Source organism: Ranitomeya variabilis, chromosome 2 (genome assembly GCF_051348905.1).
Source record: "Ranitomeya variabilis isolate aRanVar5 chromosome 2, aRanVar5.hap1, whole genome shotgun sequence".
NCBI lineage: Eukaryota > Metazoa > Chordata > Amphibia > Anura > Dendrobatidae > Ranitomeya > Ranitomeya variabilis.
In genome coordinates, this window is record NC_135233.1 from 154,572,142 (window position 1) to 154,593,170 (window position 21,029).

The window sequence follows — 21,029 nt, forward strand, 5'->3', positions numbered from 1 at the left end:
ATCACAGCAGGATCCTGATCGCTGCTGCGTGTCAAACGAAACGATATCGCTAGCGAGGACGCTGCAACGTCACGGATCGCTAGCGATGTCGTTTCGTGTGAAGGTACCTTAACAGTTTACATTCTAGTTCCTAGTCAATAATGATCAATAGAGGTAAAAAATGGGAGGAGGTTGTTATTTACACGGTCCATTCAGCAGCCTTTTAGAAACAAACCTGCCTGTTCTAGCAGCAGCTGAATTGGTTCATATGATGCAGAAAGCTGAAGAGGTCACTGTTTGTGCTGCTCTGCAAATCTCTATGTTAAAGGCTGGAATTCGCTTTGTAGAGGTTGTAACATTCGATAATGACATTTGTTTCTGTGGGGTGGTAAATATTAAGGGAGGAGCCCCTTGATTTATGCTATCTGGTTACATGCAAGAGCACCTACTTTTGTTCCATGTAACAAGTAGATATCTGGATTACAGCTGACTCTGGGAGGTAAAAAGGTCAGTACGAAACTAGGTGATTTCTAATATTCTATGGACCTGAAAAATAAATTGGAGCTTATTAGACAAAGTTTAAAAGGTAATTTACTGGGAAGGTGTAGTGTTATATTCTTCAGATAATTTTAGTGTCTAGGAAAGGCAACTTTTAAAACTTTTTAATAGAATCCTCTGTGCTTGTGTAACCAAAATTGTAATGTAAGGTGTTTATATTACATTATTATTGTTTTCTATTAGATTGATTGGAAAGATGATAGATATATAATTGGGATGTAATGAACTTTAAGCTTTACAATGTATGCAATATGCATACTGGTAATTTCCCATATTAACTAATTGATGTTTACATATTTATATGTCATAAAAATATTTAACGTCTACCAAAATCCAAAGATTTGTAACCCCTTAGTGACCGAGCCAATTTTGACCTCAATGGCCAGGTCAAATATTTTTAAATCTGACCAGTGTCACTTTATGTGGTAATAACTCTAGAACGCTTCAATGGATTCCACTGATTCTGAGACTGTTTTTTCGTGATATATTGAACTTCATAATAGTGGTAAAATGTGTTCGATATGACTTGCGTCATATTTGGGTCAATATTTGTAAAAATATTGGAAATTTGGTCAAAAATTCAAAAATGTTGCAATTTTCAAAGTTCTAATTCTTATGCCCTTAAATCAGAAAGTTATGTTACACAAACTAGTTAATAAATAAAATTTCCCACATGTCTCCTCTACATCTGCATCATTTTTTAAACATTTTTTTGTTAGGAAGTTAGAAGGGTTAAAAGTTGATTAGCAACTTCTCATTTTTACAACAACATTTACAAAAACATTCTTTGAGGACCTCATCACAGAAATATGACAGAAAATACTCAAAAGTGACACCATTGTACAAACTGCACCACTTAAAGTACTCAAAACCACATTCAAGAAGTTTAGTAACCCTTCTGGTGCTTCGAATGAACTAAAGCAATGTAGAGGGAAAAAATTAACATTTCACTTTTTTCACAAAAATTTTACTTTAGCTCCAAATTTGTTATTTTCACAAGAGTAGCAGGAAAAAATGGACCACAAAATTTGTTGTGCAATTTCTCCAGAGTATGCTGATACCCCATATGGGGGGAAAATCCACTGTTTGGACGCACGGCAGGTCTTGGAAGGGAAGGAGCACCATTTGACTTTTTTAGTGCAAAAATGGTGGGAATCAAGAGTGGACGCCATGTTGTATTTGGAAAGCCCCTGATGTGCCTAAACAGTGGAAACCTCCCACAGGTGACCCTATTATGGAAACTATTCCCATAAGGAATGTATCTAGATGTGTGGGAGCACCTTGAACTGCCAGGAGTTTCACAGAAGTTTATAAAGTGGGGCTCTGAAAATAAAAAAATAAATAAATCACATTTTGTCCACAAACGTACATTTGGCTGCATTTTTTTATTTTTACAAAGGTAACAGGAGAAAATGTACCCCAAAACTTGTTGTGCAATTTCTATTGATTATGCCGATACCCCCATATTTGGTGGAAAACTACTGTGTGGATTGTGGATGCACGGCAGGGCTCAGAAAGGAAGGAATGATGTCTTGGAATGCAGACTTTGATGGAATTGTCTGCCAGCATCATGTCGTGTTTCGAGAGCCCCTTATGTGCCTAAACAGTGAAAACTCCCCACAAGTTTCCCCATTGTGGAAACTACAACCCTCAAGGATTTTATCCAGGCACATAGTGAGCATTTTGATCCCCCAGGTGCTACACAGAATTTGATAACAGGTCGTCATATTCAAAATTTTCATTTTTTTCACAAAAATGTTGTTTTGCCCTAAATTTGTAATCCTCACAATGGATAATAGCAGAAAATGGATCCCATAGTTTGTTGCACAATTTGTCTCGAACACGATGATACCCCATATGTGGTCAAAAACTTCTGCTTGGGCACATGGCAGGGCTATGAAAGAAAACAGCGCTATTTGCCTGCGATAGATTGTGAATGCCATGTCGCATTTGAAGAGCCCCTGATGTGCAAACAACAGAAAGCCAGTCCACAAATGACCCCATTTTGGAAACTAGACCCCTCAAGGAATTCATCTAGTCAGGACTGAGAAGGAAGGAGCGCTGTTTGGTTTTTGAAGCACAGATTTTGTTAGAATAGTTTGCGGACAACATTTGTGGAGCTCTGAATGTGCTAGGACAGCAGAAAAACCTCAAAAGTAACAGCATTGTAGAAACTGAACCTCTCAATGAATTCATCTACAGCTGCAGTGACCATTTTGTAACATCCAAGCCAGGCTTTTTTTCTGGAGATTTGCAAATATGCCAGTCTAGTACCCATCCATTGTGCCCCCATACAGTGTAGAGCCCCTATATATTGTAGAGCCTACATACATTGTGCCCAGCTTGTGCTTCTGGCAATATGCATCTGTAAACTGTTATGTGCCTTCTCTCCATTACAATAATGCCAAACATGTGGCCGCACACAGTGGTGCTCAGAAGGAGGGGGGGCATTTGGGAGCGTAGAATTCACTGGATTTTATTTTAGGGGGTGTAAGCCATATTGCTTTTCCAGAGTCTTTGTTCTACCAGTATCGTGGGGACCCCCTATTGTTCCAGTGACAGATGAAGGACCTGAGTGGGGGCAGATTTTGTGTGGGATAAATTACGTTTTTTATTGGTAACATTTTGGGCTACACACCATGAGGCAGATGGAAACACTTCATAATCCGTTTGGCATCTGCTCTGCTGGTATCCATCTTTTTAGGCATGCACAGATCTCTGGTCACCCATACTTGTTCGCTAAAAAGATGCGAAAAACAATGGGACACTGCTGGAACAGAGACCAGTCAAAAGTGACTCCATCTGAATCATAAGTGAGTGGTTTTGTCTAGGATTTTGTCTGAATCAAGGTTTTGGGGAATTTATATGGAAACCTCGACGTGAGCACTCATCGGAAAGCACTGGATAAATGTGAGCAAAGCCTTATTCCGATTTTTGGGAGGTAGAATGAACAATTAGACAGTAATACAAGAATAGTTATTATTTTATTTTTGTGCTGTTCACCGTACGGTATAAGTGATAAGGCAGATTTATTCTTCGAGTTGGTGTGATTACAGCGACACCAAATTTATATAGTTTTTTTTAAAGTTTTGCTGCTATCACGCAGTAAAAATGCTTTTTTTATATAAAAAGTAGGGTTTTTTTGTCATTCTGAGTTGCAATTTTTTTTATGCCGAACAGAGCTGTATGAGGGCTTATTTTTTTGCGGGACAAGTTGCAGATTTCTTTGGTACCATTTTGGGGTACATTATGTTTTTTGATCGCTTTTTATTCAGATTTTTCAGACACAGAATGAACAAAAAACACCAATTCAGTGATTGTTTTTATTTTTTGCACTGTTCAGCAAATAGTAAAAGTGATTAGACCAATTTGTTCGTCAGGTTGGTAAGATTGCAGTGATACCAGATTTTTATTGTTATTTTATGCTTTGCTATTTTTACAAACTGAAAACAATATTTTACAAAACTGAGTTTGTTTTTGCATCCTCATATTTTGAGAGCTGTAACTTTGTTATTTTTTTGCTGAATGAGTCATATTAGGGTTTGTTTTTTGGCGGGACGGTTTGGCATTTTCATTTCTACCATTTTTTTATATATGACTTTTTGATCGCTTTTTATTCACGTTTTTGTGAGTCAGTATGATGAAAAAGGGACATTTTTGGCATGTTTTTTTAAGGCGTTTGCCAAACTGAATAAATAACATGCCACTTTTATAAAGCAGGTCGTTCCATACGCAACAGTGCAAATTATGTGTACTTTTTTGTTAATTTTTGTTTTATTACAAACACTTTTGAGTGGCGAAACAGCTTTTCGTGATTTGTGTATTTTTTTTGTTTAATATTTTTACCCATTTTATTTTATTTTTTTCACTTGTTTGCTTAGTCCCATTGTGGGACATGTATAATGCATGATGTGCATCATTTTCGGACATACAGCTCTGGCAAAAATTAAGAGACCACCACATCAAAACCCTGTCATGGGCAGCCCAATCTCCAGACCTGAACCCCATTGAAAACCTCTGGAATGTAATCAACAGGATGATGGATAGTCACAAGCCATCAAGCAAAGAACTGCTTAAATTTTTGTGCCAGAAGAAGTGTAAAAAACTGGTGGAAAGCATGCCAAGACGCATGAAAGCTGTGATTAAAAATCATGGTTATTCCACAAAATATTGATTTCTAAACTCTTCCTGAGTTAAAACATTAGTATTGTTGTTTCTAAATTATTATGAACTTGTTTTCTTTGCATTATTTGAGGTCAGAAAGCACTGTTTTTTTTATTTTGACCATTTCTCCTTTTCAGAAAAAAATACAAAATTTATTTTTTGGAAATTCGGAGACATGTTGTCAGAAGTTTATAGAATAAAAGATTATTTTACATGTTACTCAAAAATATACCTATAAAAAGAAAAATCAGACAAACTGATCATTTTTCAGTGGTCTTTTAGTTTTTGCCAGAACTGTATATGCCTATTGGAGGTAGACACTCAGATTATTTTTATAATTGATTTATATTTAATGCAGGATTAAGGGAATGATATCAATTTTTATATGTTTAAAAATATATTTTTTCCTTCATATTTTTCTTACCCTTTGGGAACTTGAACCTGCCATCATCTGCTTGATTATTCTATACACTGCAAAACCATAGTACTTCAGTATAGAGTGAACAACGTGGTCACCTATGAATCTTAACCTGGGGATAAGTTTCACAAGAGTACAAAGAAGGCAATGACTGAGGCCTACAGCAGGGCCCCGGCTGCCATGGTAACCCATCAGGGTCATGTAATCCCAATGTGAGGGGCCATGGGGGGGCTGAGTACCTGGAACCACTCCTTTCAAACTCTGTCAGAGATTGACAGCAATATTTGAAGGGAAAAAGGGAGACACAAAGCGCAAATAGGGTCTTATCTCACAAAAAGAATGGATGAATAACCAAGAAAATCGCTCACCTGGTGAAGCTGAAAGCAGGCATGTACAGATTTTGGCTGCCACAGATCCACAAGTCGGTCACCAACCGTCTGAAGCAGTATACTATAGGAAGTGTGGATTAAATCTGCGCTGCCGTAATAATGATGAGGTTTCAGTTGACAGTAGACTTAAAACAGTGGTTTATTCAACGCGTTTCAGGGCTCTTATGGCCCCTTCTTCAGGAATTACCACATACAACATACCGTTGTATGTTGTATGTGGTAAGTCCTGAAGAAGGGGCCATAAGAGCCTTGAAACGCGTTGAATAAACCACTGTTCTAAGTCTACTGTCAACTGAAACCTCATCATTATTAAGGCAGCGCAGATTTAATCCACGCTTCCTATAGTATAGAGATTGACAGTGGCATTTATATAGAGTCTAATAGCTTCGTCTCATGTTGGTAATGTCAGACACAGATCCAGACTATATAATATCGCCGGCATCTACCACACATGGAGATAGCTCAGCTCTCGAGCACTCTCCACACATGAGCACCCACAAATGGCCTACCTATATATCATATTGCGTTAAGGGATTAATCTGTGCCAGCAATGAGAGAACTATATGACAGACTGCTCACATCTGTATGAGCATTCAGTTACATAGTTCCGCTATTTTTTTGCAAATCTCTTTTTATTAAGAAATGAGAAATATTGCACATTTCTAAACCAGTTTCAGAACCACATAGTAAATTTTCAGGCATGACCTTATTGGTGTTCTGACATAACAATGCCTAAAGAAACACATAATAATATATACATACAAATTAATACAAAGTTCCCATTTGTGATGATTAGGAAGCAATACAAGCAACCAGTTGCCAAAGTCCAATATTTTTATTTTTTCTTGCCACTTAAAGTTCCTGAACCTTCATGATTGATGGACTTGACATTATCCATTTAAAAACAGATCGAGTGTAGCTATCCCCTTCCCCACTCCCCATTATGAGCAGTATGTAGTAGTGCTAAAAATGGTGACGTGCAATTTGACTTGCATGTAACAAGGAGTAATGAATGGCTTCTAGAGGAGGTTACACATCTATGTTCGCCCCGGCATAAACATGTATTATTTAACTAATAAAACTCTCACAGTTTGGCAATATTATATTTCTACTGCATAATTCTGTTTAAAGGTGTTTTCCACTATAAAGACAGTAGACCCAAAATACATTGTATACCTGAAATAACAATCAGAGCAGAAACTCATCATCCTCGGGTCCAACTCTGGCTCTCCGCCACTGCTCTGGTCTCGCTGGTTAGGTTGCAGGGGTGATGTCACATCGATAGCTCGCATCATTGCTGCACCTATTCACTTATCTCATTGTCTCATTCCGTCTACATCACAACATCCTCTGTGCTCAGTAATTAGCTGTTGTGGTGACGTACGCTGTCATCAGTTCTGTCACTGATGCAGCCTAAACATAGAGGACAGAGCAACATCAGTGAGCTTTTTGCTATATTAGGTGCAAATAAATGTTTGGAGTCACTTTTGTTAACCTCTTAACGACCAGGGGTATTTCCTTTTTTGCATTTCCGTTTTTTACTCCCCTTCTTCCCAAAGCCATAACTTTTTTATTTTTTTATCAATATGGCCATTTGAGGGGTTGTTTTTTGCGGAACGAGTTGTACTTTAGAACAACACCATTGGTTTTAACATATTGTGTGCTAGAAAATGGAAACAAAATTCCAAGTGCGGTGAAATTGCAAAAAAAGTGCAAGACTTTTGTCTTTTGTATTTTTACCATGTTTACTAAATGCTAAAATTGACCTGCCATTATGATTCTCCAGGTCATTATGAATTCATAGACACCAAACATGTCTAGGTTCTTTTTTATATAAGTGGTGAAAAAAAATCCAAAGTTTGTTAAAGAGCTGACATTTTTAATGATACCATTTTGGTGCAGATACAATCTTTTGATCGCCCGTTATTGCGTTTTAATACAATGTTGTGGCAACCAAAAAAACGTAATTATGGCGTTTTAACTTTTTGTTAATCATTACGCTGTTTAGTGTTCGGGTTAATTCTTTTTTTATATTGATAGATCGGGCGATTCTGAATGCGACGATACCAAATATGTGTATGTTTTTTTTTTATATTGTTTTAATTTGAAGGGGGTGATTTGAACTTTTATATTTTTTAATTTTTTTAATATTTAAATTTTTTTTTTACTTTTTGCATGCTTCAATAGTCTCCAAAAATGCTAGAAGATGAAGTTGTCCAATCGAATCTGCTACATACAGGCGATGATCAGATCACCTGTATTTAGCAGAAATGCTCACTTGCTATGAGCGCCGATCAACGGGCGCGGCGCTCATAGCGATCTGGCTATGACAGACAACCATAGAGGTCTGCTGGAGACCTCTGATTGTCATGCCAACCCATCCGTGACCTGCGATCATGTGATGTATTTACCGATGGGCGGGCCGGAAGCGCAAATTATATGCCGCTGTCAGAGATCGACAGCGGCATTTAACTAGTTAACAGCCGCGGGTGGATTGCGATTCCACCCGCGGCTGTTGTGGGCACATGTCAGCTGTTTATATCAGCTGTCATGTGCCCGGAAAGGTGCAGGCTCAGCGCTGGCGCTCACACCAAACAGGGGGAGTCCGACATCGGCGTACTAGTACTCTCAATGTTGGAAAGGGGTTAAGGAATGTTATCCATAGAATTTGCTATGATTTTTAAATGTTTTTAATGGTGAAACTGTAGCTTCCTATTTTTGCACAATTAACTTGGATTTTTTTGGAGATACTTATGCTGGATTAATACCCTTGCTTCTATATTTCAAATGGGTTAGTTGACTTTACTTTTTTTTGCTTTTGGATTGAAGAATTGATGGTTTGATGATGTTTTGAAGACAAAAGGTGGCTACATGAAATATTGATTTGATTTAGATTTCACTTTTGCTTACTCTCTTGTGTATTGTTTACTGATAAAAAATTAACTATCAATTTTCTTTTTCCTATTTTGCATCATTTTTTCCACACGTCTAAAACTTTTGCAGAGCACTGCATACTTATATATATACATACTGTATATATAGTTAGAGAAGAATGTTAGACAGCAGTGTGCTTTCAAGCATAAAGTCAGTCGTTATTTCAGGTAATTTCAAACAGAAACAGCATTTCCCAGCATATTCTGGCAAAGCTGTATTTACATCTTCCTCACTCTGAACCCGGTGTAGGAGTGTTTTAGTTTGAATTATGGGAAAAATATTTAGATTTTTACCATGTTAGCCATTAGATTGAAAAATATTAAAATTTGAGAGTCCTCAGTGATTGATACAATTTGTTACTATCTTTTCAGTTAGCCATTAAAACGTATCAACCACTGAGGACTCTCAAAATGTAATTTATTTTTAGTTTGAAATAATAGGTATCAATGCCAGGGCATGCCTCAGTGCCATATGACTAGCAATCTGTGGAGATGTCACTTTATATAATATATAAGGCACTTTGAGCACTCAAATTTATTACGGAAAATTAGTTATTCATACTAACTCTTTACTGCTCAATTCTGTTAAGGGCTCTTACTATTTTAACTGACATTTTCCTTTCATTTTGATACAAAGCTATATGCAGTATTAATGATTTAGTCAGGAGTAGTATTTATATTTAACATATCTATTGAATTATGTTGCATCAGGTAAAAAGTTGATCAGAAACATCTTAGTTAAAAAGGAATCTCAAGTTCTTAAATTATTTCATTAGAATGAAAATAAGCAAGTTTTCTTCCTTTTTCTATCTGCTGTCATTCTCCTGCAATGACTGCTTTTATCTTTTATAGTGTACAGGTCCTTGTCAGATCCTGGATGAGAGTGTGCAGTAGTTACATTTCAGGAAAGGAGTTAACTCCTAACATTATAGTCACCTATTTCCTGATTTCTATACAGCAGTTAGCCGTTTAACTTCCTCCCTTTCATCTTCTGAAGAGGGATTCAATGATCAGTCCTGCAAAATCATCAGCTTTCAGAGCAAGTCTCCTAATCGTATCTCTCTACTCCCACTGCTTGTAGCTATGTGCTTGTCCAAATACCCCATAATCTCTGAGTGTAAATATATTGTTAACAGGGCGCACGTAAAAATGAACCACTGAAAGCTGTTTGTGTCATAGCAGATCTGGTGCTGAGCTTTCTAGTTATACTAATATTACAATTCTTCTATCCACCAAAGCTGTCACTGACGGCGGAAAGCATGACCTTCCAGATATCAAGAAGTAAGGAAACTTAGTAGGCTGCATTTCTCTGACCTGCTCAAAAAACAATGTGATAATAACCCTTTAAATACAGCTGTTTTCATTGTCATTTATTCACAATACTAGTCCTAGAGTCACATGATGCTTTTCATGACAGGGCATTTTTGTATTGTGTTTCTGCTGTAGAGTACATGGTTCCTATTCTGTTACTTAGGCAATAGTACGGCACAAACCATGCTGTCAGAGAGTCAATCACTATTGCTGGGATATAATGTGACTTTTGACATTATGCTGGTGACAAGTATTCAGCCAATACTGCTGACTTTTGTACAATTTACTGATCAGTGATAGTGGAGATATGGCTCTGTTAATGCAGATCACCTTTGGAATTTTAAGCAAAAAGGATGAAAGTGACCACAAACCATCAATAAATGGGTCGTCCAAACAACACAACACCTGGACTGAGGTTGGTGAGTAACTTATACTTTATGGCCACAAAATCTCTGTAAGGCTTTCTAATACAGTACTGTACACTCACCGGCCACTTTATTAGGTACACCATGCTAGTAACGGGTTGGACCCCATTTTGCCTTCAGAACTGCCTCAATTCTTCGTGGCATAGATTCAACAAGGTGCTGGAAGCATTCCTCAGAGATTTTGGTCCATATTGACATGATGGCATCACACAGTTGCCGCAGATTTGTCGGCTGCACATCCCAAAGATGCTCCATACAAGGCAGGATGGATCCATGCTTTCATGTTGTTTACGCCAAATTCTGACCCTACCATCCGAATGTCGCAGCAGAAATCGAGACTCATCAGACCAAGCAACGTTTTTCCAATCTTCTACTGTCCAATTTCGATGAGCTTGTACAAATTGTAGCCTCAGTTTCCTGTTCTTAGCTGAAAGGAGTGGTACCCGGTGTGGTCTTCTGCTGCTGTAGCCCATCTGCCTCAAAGTTCGACGCACTGTGCGTTCAGAGATGCTCTTAGGCCTACCTTGGTTGTAACGGGTGGCGATTTGAGTCACTGTTGCCTTTCTATCAGCTCGAACCAGTCTGCCCATTCTCCTCTGACCTCTGGCATCAACAAGGCATTTCCGCCCACAGAACTGCCGCTCACTGGATTTTTTTTATTTTTCGGACCATTCTCTGTAAACCCTAGAGATGGTTGTGCGTGAAAATCCCAGTAGATCAGCAGTTTCTGAAATACTCAGACCAGCCCTTCTGGCACCAACAACCATGCCACGTTCAAAGGCACTCAAATCACCTTTCTTCCCCATACTGATGCTCGGTTTGAACTGCAGGAGATTGTCTTGACCATGTCTACATGCCTAAATGCACTGAGTTGCCGCCATGTGATTGGCTGATTAGAAATTAAGTGTTAACAAGAAGTTGGACAGGTGTACCTAATAAAGTGGCCGGTGAGTGTATGTCACTGTAACCTGTTTGCGAAATGTGTTTGTTTTTTTACTTTTTATATGTTTGCTTGCAAATATTTTGTGTAAATTAGTCGAGAAGTTATATTATTTATACAATAAAATGCTGGCGATATTAGCTTGCATAAATTAGTTACTTGTAGCTACATAGCTACATAGGTTGAAAAAATACATAGGTCTGTCAAGTGCAACCATTCTTCTCTAATTATACATTTTGTCTCAAGATGAAACTCAAATAATTATGTTCCTATTTTATGGTAGAATTTACAAGAGCGTAAAAATGACGAGAAGATTTAATATCTATCTATCTTAACCCCAAAAAAAGTTTTCTGATTGTTTCTCTACTCATAGTGAATGATTTTTAAATTGCTTTCTAGGAATAAAATGGGTGGAAGATCTGTCAATGTCAAAGATCCACATATAACTGTTGTATTCTTACCTTAGAATTGTGTTGAGGTTTCTGCTGACAGAGTTTGTTGGGCATCATGGAGCTGACCACATGTACTATGCTTTGTTTTGCTTTTTTTGTCCTGAGAGACTAAATTGATTGGGGCCTAGGGATAAAAGAGAAATGTGCAGTGACAAGAGTTTTCTACAGCAAGGGTCATGAGAGAGCAATAGCTGTGAACTGGGTTCCGGTGACAGCAAATTGGCAATGAGAGACATGAATTACTTCAGATTTACACCGAGATAACATTTTACAAGAGATGTCTTTAAATTATATCAAGAACTTCTATGAAGGATGTGTAAGTATTAAGTGACAGCATAGCATTCTCCTCAACCTCATACCAGCCAAGTACAAGACGGGCTTCTTTTTCCTTTACTGGTTATGTCAGTCAAGTGAGCATAAACTCTTGATTCAATTTTATTAAAAAAATGAAATTTTTACATTTCAGTAAAATGTAATCATGTGATTTAGGCGTTAACTTAAAAATAATAATGCTTGGTCCAGGTATTGTAGAAGGTGTTTCGGTTTTTGGCTTTATACTAATATTTTAACTAGCTAGATATTTGTTTTCCAGAAGTAAACCTTGCTGTGATGTTCCTAAATAGTGTGGTACAGCCTGCAGTTATTTATTTGCGAGGGCGTATCTGGAGATTTCTATCAACTCCATGTGCCGACAATGGATAAATCTGATGCTCTATTTTCCTACATTGCTGACTCCTCTTTCACATAATACAATAAGCAGTCGAGGCCTCCAGAGCCACGTTGGTTACGGGAACATACTGTGGACTTTTCTCTAGCACAATTGCAGTATTATGTTGAATGTAGTCTAGCCGTCTTGTATGTGTGATTATTACACAACAATGAAAAAACCTGTAATCATTGAAGAATGTTTGTAAGTTGTTTCAGAAATCTTTTTCTAATAAATTGAACTTTAATTGTAATATGATTAATAATAATAACAATAATAAAAAGAACATTATGTATTTTTATTTTTCTTACAAGTTTCCTATAAATGATTATTATTATTTTTGAAGCTCAGACCTCCAACCGTGATTGGTCAGTTCCACACCCTTTTCTTTGGATCTGTGCGAATGTTTTTTCTTGGTGTCTTGGGCTTTGCTGTATATGGAAATGAGGCCTTGCACTTCAGTTGTGATCCTGACAAAAGAGAAGTAAACCTCTTCTGCTACAACCAATTTCGACCGATAACACCACAGGTAAGGCAACATGGTTGGTACAAATGAAACACCATAGCAATTGGTTGAGTGCAAACTGAAGTGAAATGTAACTAAGCGGAATATTTCCTTGTTACATATATTGTTATAATTTTATTAGAATTTCTCAATCCAATCAAATTAAGAAAGAACAACACTATATTGTAATTGTAAAATTAATTAAAGAAGCACTCTAGAATTTTTAACATTTTTATTTGATAGTAATGTACATCAGTTACATAGTAATACCGTTAATTTTCTAACAGAATGCTTAAGTTCTCAGCCTCTGTTCTGTTTCTCTGTTGTAGCATGTATGTTACCCATTCTGACTCTCCAAATTGCACAGTATCTTTATGCATTCCTATAAGACTCACATTGAGGCTCTCAGAAAAATGCATAATGACTAACATCTGTTCCATACTTAAGAGTCTGTAGGATTAGTACAGGAAAGAAATATATCTTGGTACCGTGTTAGCCAGTAGATAGAAAAATATTTAGAATTGAGACTCCTCAGTGGTTGATACCTTTTAATGGCTAACTGAAAAGATGGTAACAAATTGCAAGCTTTCGAGACTACTCCGGTCTCTTCATCAGGCATAGACTAATACAAATTCTGAAGAACTGGTCCAATATTTATGGACATAACTGTTTATCACTCATGGTAATTCTGCTTCATGTCACCTGGCTTATCCATGTTTTTTTTTTTTTTCGTTTTTTTTTTCTGTGCTATGTTGTGCATAAATATGTGATTTTTCAGAATTTGTATTAGTCTATGCCTGATGAAGAGACCTGTGCAGTCTCTAAAGCTTGCAATTTGTTACCATCTTTTCAGTTAGCCATTAAAATGTATCAACCACTGAGGACTCTCAATTCTGTAGGATTAGTAGTAATCCACATAAAAAATGTCATTTGTGTCCGCTTTTAGTTCCTTAGGTGTTATCTGCTGCTTTATGAGTACTGTATTATTGATGATTTAAGCCAGTGGCTATTTGATCATTAGATGTGTGTTGACTGAATGTGCTAATTTCAGCAAAACTGCTCAAGTATCTAATATGTGTAGAGTTTCCCCTATACCAGATGGTGGGAGGAAGAAGGATCAGGCATGTTAGTTTACAACAAGCCTATTTCTTTTATTTACCATGAAAGATAAGCTGCTATCGGAGGTGTCTGGCAGTGGCACATTTCATGACCGACGTGCTCAGCCACGTACACATGCATGTGGCAGAATTCTTAGAGATTGCTGACTGCTAAAAAGCATGTAGCCAACAGCTATTGTAGTGTATGAGCAGCTTTAGTCAGTCACCACCAATACGTCTTTTTACATATTTGAGGAATAAGAGAATAGAGAATGGGTTAAAATGCAGAGGTTGGCCATGATCAGTGTTAGTACCGTTTGTGGACACTTAACCCTCTAACGTGCTATTGTCAATAGCGACAGCAGCATCTAAATTGCTTTCCCATGAACAAAGTGAATTTTAGTTTATAGACCTTGGAATAAAAATAAGTTTCACAATTGAATGTGTTAAAATGTCCCTGTTCTGAGATAATCATATAAATGTGCCCCTGCTGTGTACTGTGTAATGGCTGTGTCTGACCCTGCAGAGACATGGTCTGATCATATCACAGCTCCTGGCTAAGGGAGAAAACAAAAGAGAGTATATAGACATTACAGCGTGGGACCACAGCTGCTGCTCTTTGTGAGGTAAAACATTTCCCTGCCTGTTTAAACAAACAGCAACTGTTTTACCTCTCACAAAGAATCAGCTGTGATCCCATATTCTAATATCTGTATACGCTCTTTTGCTTCCTCCCCTGCCCAGGAGCTGTGATATGATCAGACCATGTCTCTGTAGGGTCAGACACAGCCATTATACAGTACACAACAGGGGCACATGTATAAGATTATCTTAGGAACATTATTTGACACATCCAATTGTGGAGTTTATTTTTATTTCAAGATCTATTGATTAAAGGGAACCTGAGTTATGGCCATCACCTTTCAGGGCTGATATACAGCATTCTACAGGGTCCAATTTTTATTCTTACCATTCTGCAAATTCAGCGCACCATTCTGGCATCAGTCGAACATCCCTTTGGCGGATATTAGCTACTCACAAATTGCACCCTTAGAAAATCCAGCTGCTGCAGCATCCCAATGAGGATGACCCAGATTGGCGCTCTGAATTTGCAGAATGGACAAAACAAAAATTGGAACAGAACCCTCAGTTTACACAGAACATTATGGTCAGTGATGAGGCAAACTTTTTTGGGTGGGCTATTTATATGGATACACCTAAATAACATGGGAATGGTGACAGTTTTCTTACGTAGGGAGTCTGCCACTGAAATCTGCTGCAATGGCCTGGGTACTGCGTTCACCAGACATCAACACAATTTCTATCCGCTCCTCACCACTGCGATATGTCAGTGGCTGTAAACAAAGAGAAACTTGCAAATAACTCATGAAAGAATAGTTACGTTAAAACCAAGCACACCATTGTTTTTCTTGTGAAATTCTCAATACGTTTGATGTGTCACATGACCCTCTTCCCATTGGAAAAAATAAAGTTGGATCCAAAATGGCTGACTTCAAAATGACCGCCATGGTCACCACCCAGCTTGAAAAGTTTCCCCCTCCCATATACTAATATGCCACAAACAGGAAGTTGATATCACCAACCATTCCCATTTTATTAGGTGTATCCATATAAAAGGCCCACCCTGTATAATGCTGTATATCTGCCCTCAACTCGACCTGCAAGAGAAGAAAAAGGAAAAGGTCAAAGAGCCCCAGCACCTGCACACTGCAGTACTTTGCTCTGCCTTCAACAGGGCAGATAAGTACGCCTGCGTTGGAGCGTGTTACCGAGGAGCCTGTGTGGATGATGCAGGGACCCGTAATCCACAAGAAGCAAGCAGGAGGGCGGCATCGCAAGAAGTTGGGAGGCGCCGCAGCAGGAAGAGCGACACCCCTCAGACTGGATCGGCCCGCAGGTGAGTATAATAAAAAAGTCATTTTACTTCTCTTGCAGGTCGGGTTGGGGGCAGATATGCAGCATTATAGAATGCTGTATACCAGCCCAGAAAGGTGATGGCCGTATCTTATATCAGCCAAAACTGCTGACAGGTTCCCTTTCAAATGTACTTTGTTCCTTGTGAAAGCCGTTTAAAAGAGGGAGATCGCTCTCCCTTTAACTTCATAAGCACTCCACAATTGCGTGGTTCTGATGGTTGCCATTGCAAATAATGACCACAGTGTCAGTTATGGTGGCCTGTACAGATGTCAACAACATTTCAGTGGAGAAAATATAATTTTTCATTCCATTCATTCAAATTCCTATGCAGTGCTTGAAGGGTTAACAAACTTCCTGACAAAAGTTTTTAGTACCGTATTTTCCGGCGTATAAGACGACTTTTTAACCCCCGAAAATCTTCTTAAAAGTCGGGGGTCGTCTTATACGCCGGGAATCGACTTGTACGCCGGTGTATATGGTGGGTGGGGAGGGGGAGTGATCCTGATGACGAGGGGGCGTCTCACAGGAAAGTGAGTAATCCCCATTACCTTATCCTAGCGGTGCAGCGTGGGGGTGTCAGTGCTGGGAGCGGCGGCAGCTGCTGTGTTCTGGTGCGGCGGCTCCTCTTCTGTGTGGGGCCTCTGTGCTGTGAGGTGGCGGCGGCAGCGGCGTATCTTTATCCAGTTGGGGCTCCTCCGGCATCTCCTTAGCCCTGGAGGCCCCGCCGCAACTCCATCGGTGCAATGTGGTGGCCTCCGGGAAAATGGCCGCTGCTCAGATTCAGATCTCGTGTCCCGAGATTTCGGGACGAGATCTGAATCTGAGCAGCGGCCATTTTCCCGGAGGCCACCGCATCGCACCTATTGAGCTGCCTCCGGGAAAATGGCCGCTGCATTGCACTCATGGGGTTGCGGCGGGGCCTCCAGGGCTAAGGAGATGCCGGAGGAGCCCCAACTGGATAAAGATATGCCGCCGCCACCGCCACCGCACAGCACAGAGGCCCCACACAGAAGAGGAGCCGCCGCACCAGAGCACAGCAGCCGCCGCACCAGAGCACAGCAGCCGCCGCCGCCACTCCCAGCACTGAGACCCCCACGCTGCACCGCTACGATAAGGTAATGGGGGATACTCACTTTCCTGTGAGACGCCCCCTCGTCATCAGGATCACTCCCCCCCCCCCCCAAAAGGCACATATTCACCGGCCCTATAAGACGACATAGGGTGTATAAGAAGACCCCCGACTTTTAAGAAGATTTTATATTTTAACTGGTAAAGTTAGGGGGTCGTCTTATACGCCCAGTCGTCTTATACGCCGGAAAATACGGTACCTTGAGGAGTGCAGTTTTTAATATAGTATCTCTTTTGGGGTATTTCCAATATATATGTGAGATCTTTTGGAACACCTGGAGTGGACCCGCAGATCCATGACAATGAAGCTCCCAAGGGTGAGCTGACCATGTAGACCACCCCTATACAGGGAGCGTTAGGGGCAGACCCAAGGGAGACTATTGCCGCAGAAGCTGGAACCTGTAGACAGGTAGTGGGAGGTACAAAATAGAGAAGCTGGGCGTAGGACGGGCAGAGCAGGGTAAGATGAAGTACAGTTTGGTAAGAGCTGAGTACAGGCGAGACCAAAGGAGCACTGGGAAGGGGAAGACACAAAGGAAGCAGGACAGGACAGAGACACCAGACTAACAGAGTACAGAGCGGACACTGGGAAGGCTGGACTGGACGAGGAGATTGTCTAACATATCCAAATAATCATGGGAACTCAGAAAAACAGCAGTGAACATAAATTCCCTTAAAAAACAAAATTTTATTATGTATCCATATAAAATTGCACCTATCCCAGTGTTCTCATGGCAAAAAAGAAATCTGCCAAAGATAGCCTGGACGAGGAGACAAGGAAGCCGGGGAAAGGCAGAGAAGCTGAACTGGCTGGACAGAGTGGAGACTCAGAACAGGCAGTGCAAAGACAAAGGTGGACCTGAGTCACAGAAGCTCAAATGACAGACAGGCAAGGAGCAGAGGAAGGAATCGCCTTATATACATGGAGTGCTGAAGGACTTCCAGGTCACGGTCCTCCAGGATCACAGAGAGGAGATACAGAGTGCCTGTAAATCAGAAAGAGGACGTGCTGGAGTGGGCGGTGCGCACACGCAGGGCCGGCCTTTGCCCTGTGCGACCTGTGCGGCCGCACAGGGCGCCAAGGCTTACTAGAAGGCATAGGGCGCCGATTTGAGCCTTTGATTTAATTAGCAGTTAATCATCGGCTGGCCCGAGGGCGCTCGCACCTATTGTGGCGCCCGCCGCCGCTGTCCCACTCCCAGCGGGCGCTCGGCTTTGTGCATGTGACGTTATGTCACACGCACAAGCCTTTCTCCCCGCCGGGCAGGGACAGCACGTAGGGAACTTTAGTTCCGCCTACTGCTGTCCCCAGCGGGGAGAGATTGGCTGTGTGCACAGCGTGTGACATGACGTCACACGTCCCTGGGCGCCGCCGCTCTGTTCCCGGAAAGGAAGAAGAGAACAGAGCAGAGGAGGACCGAAGAGCTGAGCTGCGCCTGTGTTCCGTATGGCTGCCCGCCTGCTTTCTGTGCACAGGACCTGTGATGAGGTCACAGGAGGGGAGGAGTCAGGGGTCACATGATCGTGACCTCCGAAGTTGTGCTGGTTGGCAACTTGCCGCTGCAGGATGAGGTAAGTAATGGCTGTGTGTGGGGTCAGGAGGTGTACAGTGTGGATGTAGCAGAGCTGTGTGTGTGCGAGGTGTGGGGAGCGGAGCCGTGTGTGTGCGAGGTGTGGGGAGCGGAGCCGTGTGTGCGAGGTGTGCAGAGCGGAGCCGTGTGTGTGCGAGGTGTGCGGAGCGGAGCCGTGTGTGCGAGGTGTGCAGAGCGGAGCCGTGTGTGTGCGAGGTGTGCGGAGCGGAGCCGTGTGTGCGAGGTGTGCAGAGCGGAGCCGTGTGTGTGCGAGGTGTACGGAGCGGAGCCGTGTGTGCGAGGTGTACGGAGCGGAGCCGTGTGTGCGAGGTGTGCAGAGCGGAGCCGTGTGTGTGCGAGGTGTACGGAGCGGAGCCGTGTGTGCGAGGTGTACGGAGCGGAGCCGTGTGTGTGCGAGGTGTACGGAGCGGAGCCGTGTGTGTGCGAGGTGTACGGAGCGGAGCCGTGTGTGTGCGAAGTGTACGGAGCGGAGCCGTGTGTGCGAGGTGTGCGGAGCGGAGCCGTGTGTGTGCGAGGTGTACGGAGCGGAGCCGTGTGTGTGCGAGGTGTGCGGAGCAGTGTGTGTGCGAGGTGTGTGTGCGAGGTGTGCGGAGCGGAGCAGTGTGTGTGCGAGGTGTGCGGAGCGGAGCAGTGTGTGTGCGAGGTGTGCGGAGCGGAGCAGTGTGTGCAAGGTGTGCGGAGCGGAGCAGTGTGTGTGCGAGGTGTGCGGAGCGGAGCCATGTGTGCGAGGTGTACGGAGCGGAGCCGTGTGTGTGCGAGGTGTGCGGAGCAGTGTGTGTGCGAGGTGTACGGAGCGGAGCCGTGTGTGCGAGGTGAGCGGAGCCGTGTGTGTGCGAGGTGTACGGAGCGGAGCCGTGTGTGCGAGGTGTGCGGAGCGGAGCCGTGTGTGTGCGAGGTGTACGGAGCGGAGCCGTGTGTGTGCGAGGTGTGCGGAGCAGTGTGTGTGCGAGGTGTGCAGAGCGGAGCAGTGTGTGTGCGAGGTGTGCGGAGCGGAGCCGTGTGTGCGAGGTGTGCGGAGCGGAGCAGTGTGTGTGCGAGGTGTGCGGAGCGGAGCAGTGTGTGCAAGGTGTGCGGAGCGGAGCAGTGTGTGTGCGAGGTGTGCGGAGCGGAGCCGTGTGTGCGAGGTGTACGGAGCGGAGCCGTGTGTGTGCGAGGTGTGCGGAGCAGTGTGTGTGCGAGGTGTGCGGAGCGGAGCCGTGTGTGCGAGGTGAGTGGAGCCGTGTGTGTGCGAGGTGTGCGGAGCGGAGCAGTGTGTGCAAGGTGTGCGGAGCGGAGCAGTGTGTGTGCGAGGTGAGCGGAGCCGTGTGTGCGAGGTGTACGGAGCGGAGCCGTGTGTGTGCGAGGTGTACGGAGCGGAGCCGTGTGTATGAGGTGTACGGAGCGGAGCTGAATGTGTACGAGGTGTATGGAGCGGAGCGCGTGTGTACGGAGCGGAACCGTGTGTGCAAAGTGTACGGAGCGCAGCCGCGTGTGTAGGAGTAGCTATGTGTGGCCATTATATGGTACGAAGTATCATGTGCGGCCAATATACGGTACGGAGCATCATGTGCGGTCATTATACAATATGGAGCATCATGTGCAGCCAGTATACAGTATGGAGCCTCATGTGCAGTCATTATACAGTATGGAGCATCATGTGCGGTCATTATACAGTATGGAGCATCATGTGGGGTCATTATACAGTATGGAGCATCATGTGGGGTCATTATACAGTATGGAGCATCATGTGCGGTCATTATACAGTATGGAGCGTCATGTGCGGTCATTATACAGTATGGAGCGTCATGTGTGGCCATTGTACACTATGGAGCGTCGTGTGTGGCCATTGTACACTATGAAGCGTCGTGTGTGGCCATTGTACAGTATGGAGCGTCGTGTGTGGCCATTGTACACTATGGAGCGTCATGTGTGGCCATTGTACAGCATGGAGCGTCGTGTGTGGCCATTGTACACTATGGAGCGTCGTGTGTGGCCATTGTACACTATGGAGCGTCGTGTGTGGCCATTGTACAGTATAGAGCGTCGTGTGTGGCCATTGTATAGTATGGAGCGTCGTGTGTGGCCATTGTACAGTATGGAGCGTCGTGTGTGGCCATTGTACACTATGGAGCGTCATGTGTGGCCATTGTACAGCATGGAGCGTCGTGTGTGGCCATTGTACAGTATGGAGCGTCGTGTGTGGCCATTATACAGTATGGAGCATCGTGTGTGGTCATTATACAGTATGGAGCGTCGTGTGTGGCCATTGTACACTATGGAGCGTCGTGTGTGGCCATTGTACACTATGGAGCGTCGTGTGTGGCCATTGTACACTATGGAGCGTCGTGTGTGGCCATATTTTTTTTGTTCATAATTATTGTTTACGAAACATTGTGATCAGAAGTGCTAAATGGGGTTGGGGCGTGGCTAGTTGTGAAATGGGTGTGGTCAGAGGTGTGGCCTAAAATTTGCACTCTGTGGGAGGGACTTTGTCCCTCTTTCCCTTCCTCAAAAG

The 21,029-nt window shown here is 42.5% G+C and overlaps 1 protein-coding gene across 4 annotated transcripts in view; it reads left to right on the top strand.

The window, feature by feature from the left end:
- LOC143804720 (solute carrier family 22 member 2-like) overlaps nucleotides 1-21,029 on the top strand; it is a 283,856-nt gene that overhangs the window by 258,445 nt on the left and 4,382 nt on the right. Inside the window, exons 11-12 of one of the 4 annotated variants that reach the window (XR_013221078.1) lie at nucleotides 10,098-10,171; nucleotides 12,622-12,804. Coding sequence is in view for 2 of the 4 variants with exons in the window: in XM_077283100.1 (XP_077139215.1) it covers nucleotides 10,098-10,167; nucleotides 12,622-12,804 (253 nt within the window). In the remaining 2 variants the exon portion in view is untranslated. Of the gene's footprint in view, nucleotides 1-9,915; nucleotides 10,026-10,077; nucleotides 10,172-12,621; nucleotides 12,805-21,029 lie in introns of those variants that run through there. The other 3 variants (XR_013221079.1, XM_077283100.1, XM_077283102.1) reach the window with 3 other exon arrangements.